At 53.4% G+C, this 18,750-nt stretch overlaps 1 protein-coding gene across 1 annotated transcript in view; it reads left to right on the top strand.

The window, feature by feature from the left end:
- Positions 1-18,750, top strand: part of Tcerg1l (transcription elongation regulator 1 like) — a 145,056-nt gene that overhangs the window by 79,647 nt on the left and 46,659 nt on the right. Inside the window, exon 5 of the mRNA XM_090346825.1 lies at positions 18,063-18,157. Within this exon, the coding sequence (XP_090202951.1) occupies positions 18,063-18,157 (95 nt within the window). The remainder of the gene's footprint in view (positions 1-18,062; positions 18,158-18,750) is intronic.

The raw sequence follows: 18,750 nt of genomic DNA on the forward strand, positions 1-18,750 counted from the left end.
TTAATTATGTGGCATTTCGCAAAGAAGTGTGAGATGAAAGGATACATTTCTAGGATTAGCATTTGTTCTCTCTTTAAAGGGAGCCACTTATTAGTCATAGCAAGCAATAAAACTAGGTGTGATGAAATTGGATTGGGAGAGAGGATAGATTTGATCTTATAAAATGGGCCACTTGGACTGACTTGGCTGGGTTTCTCAGTGTAGCTCCAAACAAAGGCTGGCGAGGGAGAGGGAGAAAGGACAAGGCCCAGAGGAGGAGCTGGCATCTGACTGGACTACAGACAGGGATGAACCTTGTGCCCAAAGAAGGCCTCAGGCAGGACTCCGGGCCTGAGCAGAAGTGAGCCTCGCTCTCCACAGACAACCTGGAGAGGGAGGAGGTTTTTTCTCTGGTTGATATTTATACATGAGCGTCTGTTCTCTTGTGTTTCAATTGGTATCAACTTGGAATCACATAGGAAGCGCTCTCCTAGGTACCTGACTTGAACAAATGCCCCCATCTTCACTCCGTTGTCAGCGTGTTACCTGAGTTGGAAATGGCTTCTATGCAGATATGCTTAGGGGTCCTAAAATGAGACAGCCCTGGGTTTAAAGGGGCCCCAAATCCAATGTCTGGTGTCCCTAGAGGCGCAGACACTGTCTCGGGACAATGGTCATGCCATGACAGAGGCAGAGAGCGAAGGCTCCCAGCTGGGGGTCAAGGGCAGTGTGCTCCACTCTTCCCCGGCCCGTGTCCTTGGCCAGCATAGGCCGTGGTGGAGAATGCGCCCTTCCTGGATTTGGATTTGGATTTGAGACCAAGCTGAGGATTCCTTCTGCAGCTTAAAGCCTACCCCTTGATGGTGCCCTGCAGCCCAGCTTCTGGGACTGCAGTGATGGTGACAGTTCCGGGATGGAATGACACTGGAGGATACAAAACCGGCGGAGAAATGCCATTGGCTAAGACGTCCGATCAAAGCATTCCCTCTGCCCTGGGGTGGGCGGGGATCTGGGAACCCCCCCTCGTCTGGGTGTGGTGCGGTGTGCCTATCACCTGGTGATATGAGGAAGCACAAATAGGGGGATCACAGTCTGGCCTGACCCAGACACAGCGCAAGGCCCATGTCAAAAAGCAACTCGCAGGAAGGACTGGCACAGTGGCTCAGCGGTAGAGCAGCTGCAGAGCAAGTATTAGGCCCTGATCTTACACCCTGGTAACCGTAGCACTCTTGAAGGAGGAGGAGGAGGAGGAGAAAAAGGAGGAGGAGGAGGAGGAGGTGGGGGAGAAGGAAGAGGAGGAGGGGGGAGAAGGGGGAAGAGGAGGAGGAGGGGGAGGAGGAGGGGGGAGAAGGAAGAGGAGGAGGAGGGGGGAGGAGGAGGGGGGAGAAGGAAGAGGAAGAGGAGGAGGAGGAAGGGGAGGAGGAGGAGGAAGAGGAGAAGGAGGGGGAGGAGGAGGGGGGAGAAGGAAGAGGAGGAGGAGGAGGGGGGAGGAGGAGGGGGGAGAAGGAAGAGGAAGAGGAGGAGGAGGAAGGGGAGGAGGAAGAGGAGAAGGAGGGGGAGGAAGAAGAGGAAGAGGGGGAGATGGGGGAAGAGGAGGAGGAGGGGGAGAAGGGGGAAGAGGAGTAGAGGAGGAGGAGGAAGAGGAAGACGTTGTGTGAACCTGGGAGAGCTTGAATGTTGTGCTGGAAATGTGCCCCAGCCTCTCCAGCCATCCTCTCTGAACTGGGCTGGTGTTAGCTGTGAGCAGTGTGAACTTGCCTCGGCAGAAGTTGATAAGTCCTAAAAGCCGAGTATCGTCCATAGCTAGAGAGGACGCCGGGGCCGCCTCCCTGCGGGCTCCAGCTCCACCTTCTTGAATTCCCAGGAGGAATTCGGAGTCACCGTGGAGTAAATGAAGCATGGCAGCATTGCCTTTGCCTTGTGGCTCCTTCATCTGTGGCTGGCCCGGCTCCCTGCAGTCAGACCCTCCTCGTTGCACAGCCTTTGGCCAGTGTAAACCACACAGCAATCAAAAGCAAGGTTTACGCTTTCTGACCAAGCTGTAAAAAGGGAACGTGTTCTATTTCTGAAAAATGAAAGCAAAGCAGAAGCGGGAGAGTGAGCCTCCTCCCTCCGCCCTTCTCGCAGAGACGGCTAGTCTGGCAGGCCCACTGGGTTATTTGCACACCCAGGTGCTTGTGTCCGCGCAGGGTCCTGCCGCCTGAGGTTGCTATGTGACAGGGCCTTCACGCTGACTCGTGGGGCGAGCGGTGGCGGCTCGCACAGCCCCAGGCCTGCCGGAGACGGGCCTTTGTGATCAGGACACTGGGGTTCCCGTCAGCCCAACTTATGATCCAGGCTTCTGAGCCACTGCTCGCCTCTTCTTTCAGCTGCTGTGTGTCTGGGAATAAGTCAGCTCCTAGAGCCAGGGCCTTCTGCCTCACCCCGCCATCCTGGCCCTGCTGGAACACGGACAGCCTCGCAGCCCTAACGCTGCAGGAGCAGCAGCGCACGGGGCATCTGGGAACAGGGGTGATGTGTGCAGGGCCTGTCTCTGGTCCCCGGGGAACTCTCCCATCCTTGGACACATCAGACCGTAAGGTGAGGCGCACAGCTCCACATGGAGGACCTGAATGAAGGCGGGGGCCTCAAGCCCCTCGTGGACTGGGCAGACCCAATATCTTCACCCTGGTTGACCTCACACGGGAGATGAAGCACCGGGAGGTTGCCTCGCCGCCGGGTGTGGCAATGTTCTCCTTTCAGTGTGTGGAGTGCAGTCCAGGCTGCCCTGGAACTTTTGATCCTCCTGCCTCCACCAGCACCTGGGCAAGGGAGGTGAATGAGCATGGGGCCTCCAGGCGAGATCAGACTGTGCGACTGACAGGCTCCATGTGGCCCTGAGGCCGCCAGCCCAGCACAGGCCCCTCGAGGAGCCTCCTGCATCCCAGCCTCCTCCAACCAGTGCAGGCAACAGGGGGAGGGGGGAGGGGGAGGGCATGGCTGCTCCACTTCCCACCGCGCTGAGCTAGGTGACAGCAGAGTCTGCTGGTGCCCAGGGTGGAGGCCCAGCGGGGCCCAGTGGAGGAGGTCCGGGCAGAGGAGTGTCTGAGAAGCAGATGGTCAGTCCAGCAGAGGGACTGTGGGGGCTCTGCAGCCTGTGTCGGGACCCCCAGACACCTGGGGGAGAGAAGGAGTGCCACCCCTGCACTGGCTCTGGTCTCTCCCAAGGAAAAGGAGATGGCCATTGAAGAGGATGCTGCATGCTTTGTTTACCTAATCTCAGGAATATATTCCACTTTGTAGAGAGGTTCAATGCAAGTATACATTGCAGTGGACTTGTGTACAGGAAAAAAAGATGAGAAAGAAGATGCACTCCTATTTGCTAAATGCATAAATCATCATTGAAAGGCATAGATGTGTATATATTCATGTCTCATGTGCAGAAATGATTTGCACAGGTAAAGAATATTCAAGCAATTGAAGCATTTGTTTAAGCATCTTTTAAATTTTCTATAGCACTTGTCTGAACGAATACTAATTCCATGGCTACCGTTCAAGGCAGGAACATCTGAAATGCACAGCGTTAGCTTTGTTTCTAGATGCTAATTAGGCACTGGGAGCTGCCAGAAAGCAGCTCGTTTGTGTAGACACCGTCCTTTCATGCCAGAAGTTCGCTTTCCTCCACCCTGGCCTGTGTGTTTCCAGTGTGGGCAGATGATGCAGGTGGAGGGGCCTTTCATCTCCCCAAAGAACCCTGGAGCCCATTTTCTAGGAGTTCTGCAAGAAACTGAAAAATTAGGAAAGAAAAAATCTATTCGTTCTTACTGTGCCCTATTGTGCTAGGCAGCGCTTTACTTCTCACCACTTCCACTCATAGCCCTTGCATCAGAACCAGCCAGGGGCCTTCCCAAGCATGCCAGGCACATAAGTAACACTGCCAATTACCACCTCCCTGCCCCTGCCCTGCCCTGCCCGGTACTCCATCTTCCTGTTAGAAGCTGGCGCAGCCTGTGCTAACTGGGCCTGCGCTTGGCATGGCCACGCCCCCTGCTCCTCCTGCGTGGTGTGCGGCCGGGGCAGGGGTGGAGAGGAGGCCTGTGGCGAGCAGGGGCGTCTGCGGCTGGAGAGCCTGTGGTCCTCCACTCCACCTTACCAGGACCATAGGGTGCCCGGCCGTGGAGGAGACGGTGCAGCCCTCACCTCCTCCCCATGAGCCCCACTCTTCCCACTCCTTGATTATTGGCTGGCTTGTAGCTCTTTCTTGTTGGCTGTGCGTGTGGGAAGGGCAGCTGAGCACCCGCGGGTCTGGAGGACGGGGTGGTGGCTCGTTCATTCCTGAATGCGGTTAGCCACAGGGCACTTATGAAAGGAAATACTTTGAGTCCATCACACGGCTGACTTAGGACAGATGACAAGACTGAGCTGTGACTCAGCTTCCAGAGGACTGGCAGAGAGGGGAAGGCTCTTTTCCAGGTGTGTGGCTGGAAGGGAGAGACTCGTATTTAAAGGTGCAGGAGGACGGCCAGTCTCCTGTTTGGGGAGTCAGGCTGGGGTTAGCTTCTGGGAGAGAGGGGTGTTTGGCGCTTTCTGCTTAGAAGAGGAGATGGACTTGTTAGGTAGCAAAGGAAGCAAATGCCAAGTGTTAGAAGGCAGAGTATTATGAGGTCTTGTGACTGTCCCATGGAAAGTTCGTCAGATGCAGAAGGGGTGGGGGTGTGGCTGGCCCACAGCAGGGTGGTTGAGACCCCTATATGTGAGGATGGTGGGCAGAATATCTGGGGGATGAGACCCCTGTTTGCCCAAGATCCAGTTCTGTAGAATCTGTGTAGAGAGGAAATGTTGAGAGCAGTCAGGGAAACCAGTGCCTCCCATGTGGGATTCCAGGGAGCCAGGGGGGTGCGGGGAGAGCCTGTCAGCAGCAGAGGACGAGGCGTCCTTCCAGAGAAAGCAGGAGCTGGAAACAGCAGCATGTACTGGGCAGGCCAGGGACACCAGGACTCCCTAGAGAATAAAATGCCCATGGATGGAAGAACAGAGTTAGCTGCTGACCTGCGGGGGTTAAAAAGCAGAACTGGTGAATGTCAGGATTGTTAGTTACCCAAAGCTCAGGTTGGTGGGCCCAAGCGCTCTGAGTTTAGTTGGCCAGAATGCTGGCTCTTCGGGAAACAGCTGAACAACTGTGGGCAGCCAGGTCCTAGATAGAAACCTCTCCATCCGTGGACCTCCCAAACAAGGCATCCTTGAACCAGATGCGTCAGAGTAAATGTAGGTTTGGTTGATTCAACTTTTGAAGACCTCAGAAGGAAGTAGTAGTCATAAAAGTGTGAGTTACTTGGAACATGTCTATGCTCCTCTTAAGGCCTGGCAAAGCCCCTGTCATGGAGAGGGGCAAGTAGCAGAGCCCCCTGGGGTCATTTACTCCACACGGAACAGCCTGCCCGCTCTTGTAGAAAAGTGTTTCCTGTGTATTCAGGGCTCAAATGGCTTCTTGATAGGGCTGCAGAAAATCATTCTTTGAAGTGATGGGTGGTTTGCTTTGGTGCTGGCCCAAATCGGATTGTGCAGGCTGACATCACAAATCAATTCTGGGCACACAGCTCCATTTCCATCCTTCAGCTCAGGACTTGCAATCCCAAGTCTGCTTTCGTTAAAGGTTATGTTTGCCTAAAACTAATTAAAGCCATTTGTATCAAATGACTGGAATAACGTCCCTTTTGAAAATAGAGAAAATATCGGAAAGAAGTTGGTTAGAAAGGAAAGTCTGAGTTAATTTCATCAGCTGAGCTGAGAACTGCACTATTAATTTTATTACATCTAAATGTGGAAATAAATCAGTTATGTGAAGACTGTGTTTTCATGTAGATTAGTCTGGAAAAGTCAGCACGGGCTTGGCCTGAATTCTCCCAAGAAGTAAGTCCAGCTCTCGCCAGCATGTTGTGAATAAATCACAGGCAGCTGGCCAAGCGCGCTTGGGACTCCTCCAGTTCTCCCCGAATCACCTTTGGCTTCAGCCACATCGAGTTTGCGTAAGCGTTCCCTTGTGCACCGGGCACACACTCTCCTCGGTGTTTGTCCACTGAAATGCAGATGGACCCCACGAGGACCACTCCTTGCTCATGTCAGATTGCACACATGGCTCTGATGGCTCTTTCCTCAGCCGTCACTGGGATGGCAGGGCCTGAGCCCTCTGTCGCGCAGATGTTGACCTGGTGCTGTCAGCGTCTCTCAATCCAGAGCCAGGCCCTCCACAAGCTATTACCTTTCCTGTTCTGGGGAACGTGGCATTCCAGGGTTGACTCCTGGCCTGCCTGACTCTGCCGCCAGGCTGCCCCGCCAGGGTGTGGGTCACTGCCTCAGGACCGCCTGATCTGTGGTTGCCACACTGGGCAGGAGCACCCCAGCCCCACTGAGACTGGCTGCGGCTCTCCACGGCCCCCAGTGGTCAAGGTCCCTGCGGGTAGCTGGGAGGGAAGCAGAGGGTGTGTGTCTCACCTCAGGACCAGGGCTGCTGGGGTTCCTCTGATTCCAGGCCACAGGCTCAGTCCTGGGGTCACTGCTGTGTTGTGACTTTCCTGGCCTGAGCTTGAAGCTCCTAATCATAAGACTGGAGCCTGAGGCAATCTTCATAAAAGGAGCAGAGAACCCAAGACCCAGTGACCTATCTCTCTGAGGAAAAGTGATTGCTAAAATAAAGATTCACCAAGTGATCACAGTGAGTCTACTCCAGAAACACCTCCTTTTGGTGTAATAATTGCTTTCATAGTGAAACCTATTTTTATAAACATATTCATATTTGATTAAATTTGATGATGTAATTTAGAAAATGAATATACTTAAGCATGCAATTCTCTGCTGTAGGTAATTGGAGGCTATATAAAGGGTACTTGGGAAAACTTTAAAATATATAGCTGTGAACAGTCCTGATAGAATTGTAGAAATGTTAAGAACAATATTTGATTGTTAGGATGGTTACATTTAATTTCAACATTAGTAAAACTCAACTTAGAGCAGAACCAGCCCTATATAAGGCTCCCTTTTCAAAACCTCAATGGCGGAGGAGAGTAGACCCTCAGGGTATGTGCACAGGGAAGCCTCAGGCGAGACGCCTAGTCACCGCGTTACCTGACCTCTCCTGATCTGATTGGTGGAATGCGCACTGCACGGCACCGAGGTTATGAATTCAGGTTGCCTGCACAGTGTAATCCACACCAGGCATCCATCAGACCCGCGAGCACCTCGGGGCCAGAATAGGAATGCACTCTGCAAACAACAGACTGAAGAACACACACAGCTGTGAGCCCCGTCTTCGGTCATCCTGATGTCCGCAGGAGCACTGAGAGATGCAGACTGCGCGGGGGGCTCCCCAAAGAAAATGGCGGGTGTCATGGGGGGCAGGCGCTCAGCCTGCACGAACTCCCCAGTCCTGTCACTGTGCAGCGAATGTCCAGTCCTGTCACTGTGCAGTGAATGTCCAGTCCTGTCGCTGTGCAGTGAATGTCCAGTCCTGTCGCTGTGCAGTGTGAATGTCCAGTCCTGTCACTGTGCAGTGAATGTCCAGTCCTGTTGCTGTGCAGTGTGAATGTCCAGTCCTGTCACTGTGCAGGAGGTCCAGTCGTGTCGCTGTGCAGTGAATGTCCAGTTCTGTCGCTGTGCAGTGAATGTCCAGTCCTGTCGCTGTGCAGTGAATGTCCAGTCCTGTCACTGTGCAGTGTGAATGTCCAGTTTTGTCGCTGTGCAGTGTGAATGTCCAGTCCTGTCACTGTGCAATGTGAATGTCCAGTCCTGCCGCTGTGCAGTGAATGTCCAGTCCTGTCCCTGTGCAGTGAATGTCCAGTCCTGTCCCTGTGCAGTGAATGTCCACTCCTGTCACTGTGCAGTGAATGTGCAGTCCTGTAGCTGTGCAGTGAATGTCCAGTCCTGTCACTGTGCAGTATGAATGTCCAGTCCTCTCGCTGTGCAGTGTGAATGTCCAGTCCTGTCGCTGTGCATTGAATGTCCCGTCCTGTCTCTATGCTGTGTGAATGTCCAGTCCTGTCGCTGTGCAGTGTGAATGTCTAATCCTGTCGCTGTGCAGTGAATGTCCAGTCCTGTCACTGTGCAGTGAATGTCCAGTCCTGTCGCTGTGCAGTGAATGTCCAGTCCTGTCACTGTGCAGTGAATGTCCAGTCGTGTCGCTGTGCAGTGAATGTCCAGTCCTGTTGCTGTGCAGTGTCAATGTCCAGTCCTGTCGCTGTGCAGTGAATGTCCAGTCCTGTCGCTGTGCAGTGTGAATGTCCAGTCCTGTCACTGTGCAGTGAATGTCCAGTCCTGTCACTGTGCAGTGCGAATATCCAGTCCTGTCACTGTGCAGTGTGAATGTCCAATCCTGTCACTTTGCAGTGAATATCTAGTCTTGTCACTGTGCAGTGTGAATGTCCAGTCCTGTCACTGTGCAGTGAATGTCCAGTCCTGTCACTGTGCAGTGTGAATGTCCAGTCCTGTCGCTGTGCAGTCCTGTCACTGTGCAGTGAATGTCCAGTCCTGTCGCTGTGCAGTGTGAATGTCCAGTCCTGTCGCTGTGCAGTCCTGTCGCTGTGCAGTGAATGTCCAGTCCTGTCGCTGTGCAGTGTGAATGTCCAGTCCTGTCGCTGTGCAGTGAATGTCCAGTCCTGTCACTTTGCAGTGAATATCTAGTCTTGTCACTGTGCAGTGTGAATGTCCAGTCCTGTCACTGTGCAGTGAATGTCCAGTCCTGTCGCTGTGCAGTGTGAATGTCCAGTCCTGTCGCTGTGCAGTGAATGTCCAGTCCTGTCGCTGTGCAGTGTGAATGTCCAGTCCTGTCGCTGTGCAGTGAATGTCCAGTCCTGTCACTTTGCAGTGAATATCTAGTCTTGTCACTGTGCAGTGTGAATGTCCAGTCCTGTCACTGTGCAGTGAATGTCCAGTCCTGTCGCTGTGCAGTGTGAATGTCCAGTCCTGTCGCTGTGCAGTCCTGTCGCTGTGCAGTGAATGTCCAGTCCTGTCACTTGCAGTGAAGCTCCATTCCCGTCACTGTGGACTGTAGATTCAGTGATGGACCTGTGAGCATAGGTCCTGCTGCTACTCTGTGGTGGTCAAGGACAGGCGTTCACCCACAAAGGTCTTGGAAGCTGACTGTGCCTCTGACCTCACGGGGCCCTGCTCACCGTAGGGTCTGCCCGAGTCTTTGGTCAATGCGGGGCCAGCCCGCGTCTTCTCTAGGTGGAGAAGACAGCTCCAGCTCCTGTTCCTGGGGGCCGCGGACCACCCCTCACAGAGGCCTCTGTGATGCGCAGGACTTCTTTGGAGTGGAAGTGACTTGATGCTGGACAGGGTCTGATTCCATAGTTATTTTCTTAGTGCTCCCGCTGGAGAAACACATGGTTCAGTCTGTCCCTGTGATGTGGGGTCCTCGGTGGCCTCCGGGCAGCTTCCTCTGTGCCCAGGTAGCTGTGGGTCCCTCTCCTGCCCTGCCTCGCGCTCTCTCCCCATTGTGAACATTTGCTCTTCCTGTAGGAGAAGGGCCAGGCTGGGGTCCCCAGAGCAGGAGGCTGGCAGCCGAGGCATTTAGGAGGACTGCCCCGCTCTGGGGTGGCTCTGGGGAGCACACCTCTGCGTGGGCCCCAGGGAGCACTGCCACTCAGGAGGAATTGCTACGTTTCCCATTATACAATGGATCTGTGGTGCTCTGGAGTGTGTGGTGGCCCCTCATCTGTTGACTGCTGTTTAAGCAGATGACAGAGGTTCGTCCGACGTGGCTCGTCCGCCCTGGGAGCATTCATAAGGGAGGACGCTTCCAGAGCATGTCTTTAGGATCCTGGAGGGGCCCTGCGTGAGGGCGGGGGCACCTTCTGGGTCGTCCCCGAGTGCCTCTCTGCACTCCGCGTTAGGGACACCTGTGATCTGGCGGCGAGGATCCACACCTCATTTCTATAGCAGCTCAGATTTTATCCGTGGGACTGAGGCAGGTTCAGAGCGCAGCCTCCACCATTTGCTGAGCTTTCCAGCCAAGGACACTGAGAACCAGGTGAGATGCGTGGGATCACTTGCAGCAGGGCTCAGCGGGGAGCAGTGGGCTCCTCCCACCAGGAAGCGACAACACCCTTTCAACTCCATCGCAGGCTTCGCGGTGTTAGCCGTGGCCCTGCTTCTGCATTAGCTCAGGAGGCTCCCCATTTGGCTGGTGGAGTGTCAGCCTATTGTTTTGTTCTAGACATACCATTTTATTCAGAGTAAAGGGCATCATCTGCAGGGGAGGGTTCAGAGCAGCTGTTACAGGCCAGGCACCGCCCACTGGACACCCCAGCCGGGGCAGCAGGATCTGCAGAGTCTCCCCTCCGAGGCCTTGTGGCGGTGTGTGGGCTGTGTGGCGTGCAGCCCACTGCTCAGGCCCCTGCCTCGCCCGCCGTGGCCTCTGGCCCACGTGAGGGAGGGTGATGGTGAAATTCCCCTAGAGGGCACAGGAAGCCTGGAAACAAAAAGGAGGGGAAGATTTAATGACTGAGAATGCCAAGGCCGCTCAGATGAAAAGTGATGTCATGTCAGGGGCCCAGGGGCCGTGTCTATGAATGAAACCTAAGTAGAAACAAATCCTGCACTGTGGCAGAGTGGAGATGCTGAGCTGAGCCGGACCAGAGGCGAATGACTGAGAAGGTTCTTCACACGCTTGGTTTCTTTGAGGCTGAAGTTGCCATTCTGTGTGTGTGTGTGTGTGTGTGTGTGTGTGTGTGTGTGTGTGTGTGTGTGTGTGCCTGGGGGTCTCTTTGTGCTGACCTGAGTCCATCTGTGTACTGTGCCTCTGAGTCTGCACACACAGGCCTCTCCAAGTGTGTGCATGTGTGTGACCCTGTGCCTTTGGGTATCACACATGTCTCTGATTGTATGTGCAACATCAGGCTCTCAGGTTGGGTACTTCAAACTCCTGGTATGCCAGTCCATGTGTCAGGCACTGCTATGAGAAGCCTGGTGTGTCAGCTCGTGTGCCAGGCTCCACTGTGAGGAGCCAGGTGTTCTAGCTTGTGTGCTGGGCTCCAGTCCCCTTTCAGGACCGTCTGCTGAGGGGGGGCTCCTGTTGGCAGGTGTGCAGGGTGTGATGTAGGTGGGCTGGGTCTCGCCTTCTCTTAGCAGTTGCAACTCCATAATGCCTCGAAGCAAGGGTGATGGCTGGCTGGCTCCGCCTCTCCCATTAAGGGAACAAATGGGCTTGGGGAAAGGTGAGCTGGACACTGAATCCCACAAGAGTCAGAGAGAGGGAGTCTAAGGCATGTCTGCAGGTTTCCATGAGTTTCCCTCCCTCTCCCCACCCATTTGCTCCCTTCCATCCTCTCTCCTCCTTCCCTCTCCTCCCTCCTCTTTCCCTACCTCTGCCCATCCTCCTGCTCTCTCTACCCTCTTCCCTATCTGTGGGTCCATCTTCACCCCCTCTCCTGCCCTACCCTGATACCCATCTACAACTGTGGTGCCAGCTTATGACCAGTCTTTGCCAGGTTGCCCAGCTGCCTTTTTCCTGACACCAAGTGCTTTCGGATGTTGGATTTTTTTTAAACTATCAAATGTAATGCCTTTTGCATCTCCACCTTGGGATGAACTTGAAACCTAACTTGTGGAATTTTTCATCATTTTTCATCATTGATCAGAGTCCATGGGGCCAGAGGGGCCAAATGGACCTGGGGGTGTGGCACAGCTCTCTGGAGGGTTGCAGCACTGGCCAGTCTCCTGCATGGGCCCCTGTGTGCAGTGCCAGCCTCGGCAGGCAGGTCTGTGTCCTCACCCCTCCTGGGGTGCTGGGCTGTGCTTTTGTCTCCCTCTTTACAGGTTGGGCTATGGTTTTATCTCTCTTGTTCTGGGTTGCTGGGCTATGGTTTTCTTTCTCTTGTTCTGAGTTTCTGGGCTATGGTTTTAGCTCTCTCATTCTGGGTTGCTGGGCTATGCTTTTTGTTCTCTTTCTGGGTTGCTGGGCTATGGTTTTAGCTCTCTCTTTCTGAATTGCTGTACTGTGGTTTTATCTTTCTCTTGTTCTGGGTTGCTGGGCTATGGGTTTAGCTCTTTCTTTTTGGGTTGCTGGGCTGTGGTTTTAGCTCTGTCTTTTTGGGTTTCTGGGCTATGGTTTTCTTGCAGCTGGTGGTAGGCACAGCATTCCTACATCTCTCACTTCTAGTTACCCCTCTTCCTTTTCAGAAGACAGAATTCTGAAGGTTCTGGAATATTCCAGAAGAATAGGCCTTTCTGTCCCTCTGTCCTGTCATGGCACAATATCCTCTAAAAAATGTGAATGGACCTACAGAGAAGTAGCTGGGGAGGGGTGGTGAGCCTGTGACCTGTGACGGGAGGGGGTACCCTCAGGGTTGGGTGGCCGTACAACATCTGTCCCTTCTTAGGGAAGTACAGCTCTGTCCTTTAGCCCACGGTGTGTGTGTGTGTGTGTGTGTGTGTGTGTGTGTGTGTGTGTGTGTGTGTGTGTGTGTCTGTGTCTGTGTCTGTGTCTGTGTCTGTGTGTCTGTGTGTGTGAGTCTGTGTGTGTGTGTCTGTGTCTGTGTCTGTGTGTGCCTCCATTTGTTTGGAATCTAGGACAATAAAAATGGGTTGAAAATTAATTCTCCCTGCCACATCAAGTCTGAAAATCACTGCCCGTGAAAAACGCAGGAGGACTCGGAAGTGGTTCTCGTCTCTATGGGGATGACCTCTGCCTCGGTGGACCTAGGACAGACCTTGGGTCTTGCCTGCCAGCCACTCCAGGGAGCAGGAGCTCAGGGAGCTGCCCGGACATTCCTGTGGCCACTGGCTGGGAGCCCTCGCTGACCCTGGCCTCCCAGCTTGCAGTGGCTTGGGCCGGTGGTGAGCCTTCATGGAGCACGAACACTGCCCTTCACGTGCCCTGGGCGGCCATCGGAGGAACCTGCCAGAGGTGGCTGCCACTGCCATTGCACGCCGCGTGGCCAGGCAGAGCTGAACCCGTGTGTTTTTTGTCTGATTCTCAATCAGGTGATCAGGTGGCCACCTCTTGCCCTGGCCTTGTAGCTGTGCCTCAGAGGGTCAGGCCTAGCCCCTCCTGACATCTTGTCGAGCACTTGCACTCCAGGTGTCAGGGGCCATTGACTTAGCACAGGCTCTGGCAGTCTAGATGTGGTAACTGGCAGCCTTTCCAAGCTGGCTACATGAGAGGAGGGACAGGGAGAGCTCTAGGCTCCTCAGGACCTGTAGGATGCAGCTTGCCTTCCTCCCCACAGCAGAAGTACAGGGCCCACCCCATGCCACTTCTACGTGTGGAGCTGCTGGGTGGGAAGCCAGGGCAGCTGCCCCGGAGACCGTGTCCTCACACAGGGTTTGGCCTGGGTGGCCTTACTGAAGATGGGACTCAGTGAGAGCTGGAGTCTCTGCCAGCTACCTTTGGGCTGGGGCGGGGATGGGTCCTGGCAGACAAAAGGTATTTAAAGATGTTTCTCAACTGCCCTCCTCCTGCTTTATGGCCTCCATGCCTCCCCTGACCCATTGACCACCACCATCCACAAGTCCCAGGCCCCTGGGCCTCTCCTGTCTCTGGCCTGGGTCATTACTGGGACCATGGCTCCTGCCGTTCACAGCTCAGCTGCACCCTCCCTCAGCAGGAAGTGTTCCCATGCTTCAGTTGTTACCGTCAGGCAACTCAAATCAGTGCCCTCACTGGGCCTTGTTAGGACCTTTATTCAGCAGACCCTGGTGTGTCGTATTTTCTATCTTAAGCATAAATTGCAATTTCCCTTATTTTGCTATCAATATTTTCAGAGGTGCCCAGGGCTGCTGACATTGCCAAGCCCCTCCTGTCCTCCTCACTGGCTTACTTGCAATCTGGAGACCCCTATGCACCTTGTCTATTTGCTTAGGAGCAAATGAGGTCTTCGTGCCTGCTTTGCAGGGGTGCTGGGGCTGTCATTTTAGGATGAGGTTCAGAAATGTGACATGCAAGACTAAAAGTGCTGGTGAGCAACTAAGTGGGTAAGGCGTTCTGTGGTCTGGTCTTGGTGAAGGAGAGGTGGTCTGTGCAGCATGCAGACCAGACAAAAGAGCTTCAGTGAATCCGGGATGGTCCCCACGACCTGTGTCCGGCTTAGGCCTGGGCCCCCACCCAGGACCAAGTTTTTGATAGTGCCATGACTTTCCAGTCTTGTCTCCGGATAGCTATCTCTTCCTTGTCTTTTAGTGAATGCATGCCGTGGCCCATGTTCTACACATGGGCTCTGCTAACCTCAGGCCACCTCAAAGAAACCACCATCAAGGTCATGTGATGGTAGCTGGCTGTGGACTGGAGGGTCCTCATTCTAAGGACAGATTTCTTGTCCAACCCCAGCATTGTTCGAGGAACTAGCTCTAAAGATATCTGTGGTTATCATTGGCTTCTATCATAGGAAGTCTGTCTCTGTGTCATGTCACTGGGTGTATCCCCAGCCCTGCTCAAGCCCCTCCACTAACAGGAAGTGGCCACAGCCTCCATTTGTGTGGGAGGTACTCCAGATTGATATGACTGGCTTTGGAAATCCCAGGACTGGAGGGGACTCATGGGATCAGTTCACCAAATGGTAACTGAGGCCAAAATGTGGCAGGTTTGTGTTTATCACATGAAAATCAGGATGAACCTAAGAATTACTCTTGAACTGGGAGAGGAGATAGATAGATAGATAGATAGATAGATAGATAGATAGATAGATAGATAGATAGATAGACAGACAGATAGATGGATGATAGGTAGATTTTATATATAAATTGCTGGTTCTTTATTCAATATGAATAGTGTTCATGAGGTTCGGACAGGTGATTCCTGCCAGAGCCTCCCGGTCGGCAGACTTGCATGTTTCACATTATCTTTCATCTGAGCATCTTTCATCCATGGCTCCTGCAAGATAATCAGAAAGACCTTGAGTCTTCAACTTCAGAGACTTCAGAAGAACAGGCAGCTTAAGCCTAGATTAAAGACTAAGGTGTGAAATGCGAGGACCCTGACCCCCAACTTTGGGCACCAGCAAATCACCTTCCCTTCCTGTAGAAAATAAGGTTGACTGCTAAGCCCTAATAGTTTACAGGGCTACACCACCCCAGGAGATGGAACCTGGTTTTCTCTCCACACTTTCTTCCAGAACAGTGATGACCACAGGGCCCTCCCTTGGGCTCCAGTAATCCCTTCTTGGTTATCTGTTAGCTGCTGCAGCTCTGGGGCAGCAATGTCTTACTGCTCTTATTGATTCCATACCTCTGTCCCCGCCAGTCACGGGGGTCACATGAATCCTGTGTGCAGTCATAAACACTTGCCTGTCCACCTCCATTGTGGCTTTGGCCTGGGCTGCTTGGACTTCTGTACTCCCAGAATGCCCTGCGGCCTTCACATTTCTCCTTGTAGCTCAGCATCACCAGGAGGAACATCAAAGCCAAGGCCGCTGGGGAGCCCTTCAAGTCAGGGTCAGGCTTGAGCAATAGACGGATCGCAGGGAAGGCACTACCATCATGCCTTGCACTGAGGATGGAGATATTTCCTGTGCTCCCCCAGGTACGCAGAGGCCTGAAGTCTTACAACTTGTTGATTTTCCTCTATAAACTAGTTCTCTTTGCCACTCAGGGAGCACTTTACGACAACATCGTCAGAGTTTGTGGAGAGGCCCAAAGCAAAGAGTACTTAAGCATGTCAGAGCGGGCCCCGGAAGTGGCCCGTGGGGAGCCATAGCGCGGGCACTTCAGAGGTGGAATGGCCGAGGTGCAGACCCAGTTATGAGTGTGAGCCGCGGAGCTGGCTACACACCTCCAAGGGCCTGCAAAAATCAATGACTGTTAAAAAGTGCTGCCGATTAAGGGAACCCTTCAGGACAAGACACAAGCAATTTGTCACTGGTATTCTGGGGATATGTGTCTGGGAGAGAGCCTCAAAATTATCATCAAATGCATCTTCTCTAAGAAGCACCTGGGAGGGGCCGTGTGAGTCTGCTTATCCCCAAAGCCAGGTTTTAAGACCTGAGTCTTACAAAGATCAACTGTGTTCAATGAGAGAAAGGCTTCATAGAGTATTTTCTAAAGAAAATGGAGGAAGAACCTTGGTGGTGCTTGCCACTGCCTGCCCAGGAGCCCTGTGGCCGCCCCGTCGTTCTCTGTGGAAGGAGGAGTAACAGGGAAGAGGCTTGGCCCTGGTTAGGTTGTAGAGACACAGTGATGAGCAGAAGCCAGATTGTCAGAGATGTGTTCACAGTTGCTTGCCAGTGGGTGGGGCTAAGGGCAGCTGCTCCTTTAATAGCAGGGCCAGCCCTCTTTCCCCTGGGCGCGCCTGAAGGCCTGGGCCCTCTTTGGAGTGACTGACTGTGCCATGGTTGTTGGGTCCTCTCGGCACTCCTGTGCTCACCCTCAGGTGGAGGGCTGAGTGCTCAGCAGAGGGAACTTCTGCACCTGTCTGCTCTGTAATCACGGCCTTCCAGATGCACACAGTTCCACGTGAGGTCTAGGCCTGCACTGCCCTTCTACAAACCTGGAAGATAGCAGAGGGCATGGAGTTGACAGTGGGTTGAAGAAGATGGGATGGAGGGCAAAAGGGAAGTCACCAGGCACCTTCCCTGTGTGGCAGGCACGCACATGTGTAGACAGATGTGTGTGTGTGTGTGTGTGTGTGTGTTTTCAAGTGTGCACATGTAGGGAGGCATACACTGGTGCATGTACATGTATCTGCAGGTGTGCGTGTGTGTTGGCTGACATGCACATGTATATGTGTGTGTGCATGTTGGCAGGCGTGCACATGTGTAGACAGATGCGTGGCATGTGTTTTCAAGTGTGCATGTGTGTAGACAGATGCGTGTGCAGGCTGTAGGCATGTACATGTATCTGCAGGTGTGTCTGCATCTGTTGGCAGGTGTGTACATGTGTATGCAGATGTGTGTGCACCTGTTGGCTGGAGTACACACGGGTGCACATGTGTGATGTGCTCCACACCTCCCTTCTGCACCACTACCCAGCTGAGCTGCACTCCTGGTGCTCCCAGCTCTGCAGTTTTCTGCTTGCAAAGAAAGTATCCTGCCATTCAAACTCCCAGGACAACTCCAGCGCTGTTCCTCACCGCTTATCTGTTAGCTTGACATGTGGTTAGAGGTTTGGGTTTTTCTTTCCATCCTTGGTATTAAAACAGTGATCAGTCTTGCTGTCTTTTGCTGAAACTGTTTGCTCTATGAACTGTTTGCTCTTTTGAATGCTAGACACTAGGTTTGAAAGAAATGGAAGCGTGAACTTGATTTTCACCCTTGGAATCTTAGGCTCGGCCTTTGCTCCCACCCCTTACAATGCTGTTGTGTTTTCTGGCTTGTGGAAAAGCCAGTACCCATTTGGTGATGGGCCACTGGTAACCACAGGCCTGACCAACCTGGCACCATCTTGCTCCAGCTCCGGGGACCCAGGGGCTCATATCAGCCTCCAGTTGTCACAGGCTCAGCCAGGCCACTTCCATTGTCATATGATGGTCTCTTTTCTCCCTGAGAAAGGTCTGGGGCCTATCCACTCACAGCCCACGTAGGCAGGCCTGACGGTACACGGGTGATTTGAAAGCATGGAGAATACCCACAGCTGGAAGGGATCTTGACAGCACTGAGGAAGGCTCTGGGACACCGGGAGTCAAGTATGCAGAGAGCAGCTGGTACACCATATGAGCCACAGAGCAGGTCTGCTTGGGCCTGCTGGGCTGGAAGCCCTGGGATGAGGCACGCCCCACGCCCCAGGGTGACTGTCTCCATCTGTGGACTGCCCCTGCTGGGAGACAGCTGAGCCCAGACGCCTCCCTACCCGTGTGTTCCCTGAGCCATCCAGGCTGTGGGATCCAGAAGAGAACCAGCTTGTGCCTTTGAGGACAGGGACAGGAGAGAGTTGCCCCAAGCCACAGGCTAGAGAGTGGCCGGGGGCTGTGTTAGGAAGCAGCCCCTGTGAGGCCCCAGGCCTCCTACACTCCAAATCCTCAGCACGGGGAGAAGGGCCTTGGGGCGGGGCTCAATCGAAGGCCGCCGCGTGACCTTGCCCTCAGAAATGGTTGTCACCAGTTTGAATTCTCGGAGCTTAATTTTTCGAATCATGACTGATGTGATAAATGGAATTTTAATGGCAGTTCTTTTATCCCACAGATAAAAGCAAAGAGCGCAGCGGAGCCCCTCATCCTCCAGCCCTGAGGCCGCCCACTGCTGAGAAGAGGAGTGGGGTTGAAGACAAAGAGGACAAGGTGGGCCTTGGCAGCCATGTGGGACCTAGAGGCACCGAGTCCAGTCCTGGGGGAGTGGGGCCGGGGCCACCCCACATCTGGGCGCTGCCTGCCCTCTCCCATTGGGCTTACCTCGGGAGGGAATCACCCCAGCTCATCCTTCCTCCCATGTCCGTTGACTTTGCCGAGTTGTGAACGTCCATCGCCCTGTGTGTTAATGTAGATTCTGCCTGTGACATATGACTTCCTGTAGAAATGAGCATGCAAGCCAGAATTACATATTAATTACACTGATAGCCTTGCTAGAGCCTTCATAAATACTTGCGTTATCACTGGGTTCTGCAAGTCTAATTCACTTTTACTACTCGAGTGTGGAACAGGAGTTTTATACCATGATTAGCCATTTTTATCACCAACAGGAAATCACAACCAGCATGAGCCTCATGAAGAAGACCTTGCTAATTAGTCAGAGAGAATCCTTCCATTGCCAAATTCAAATGTTCGACCCCAGCACAAGTTACCCTGCCATATTTGCTTGAATAATTTAGCAGAGGTAATCTCCTACTCAGAGGCTCTGTGTTGAGTTCTATTGTTCAATTAACTTCATAATGAAA

The sequence above is a fragment of the Megascapheus bottae genome, chromosome 15 (genome assembly GCF_031878675.1).
Source record: "Megascapheus bottae isolate mThoBot1 chromosome 15, mThoBot2.hap1, whole genome shotgun sequence".
Lineage (NCBI taxonomy): Eukaryota > Metazoa > Chordata > Mammalia > Rodentia > Geomyidae > Megascapheus > Megascapheus bottae.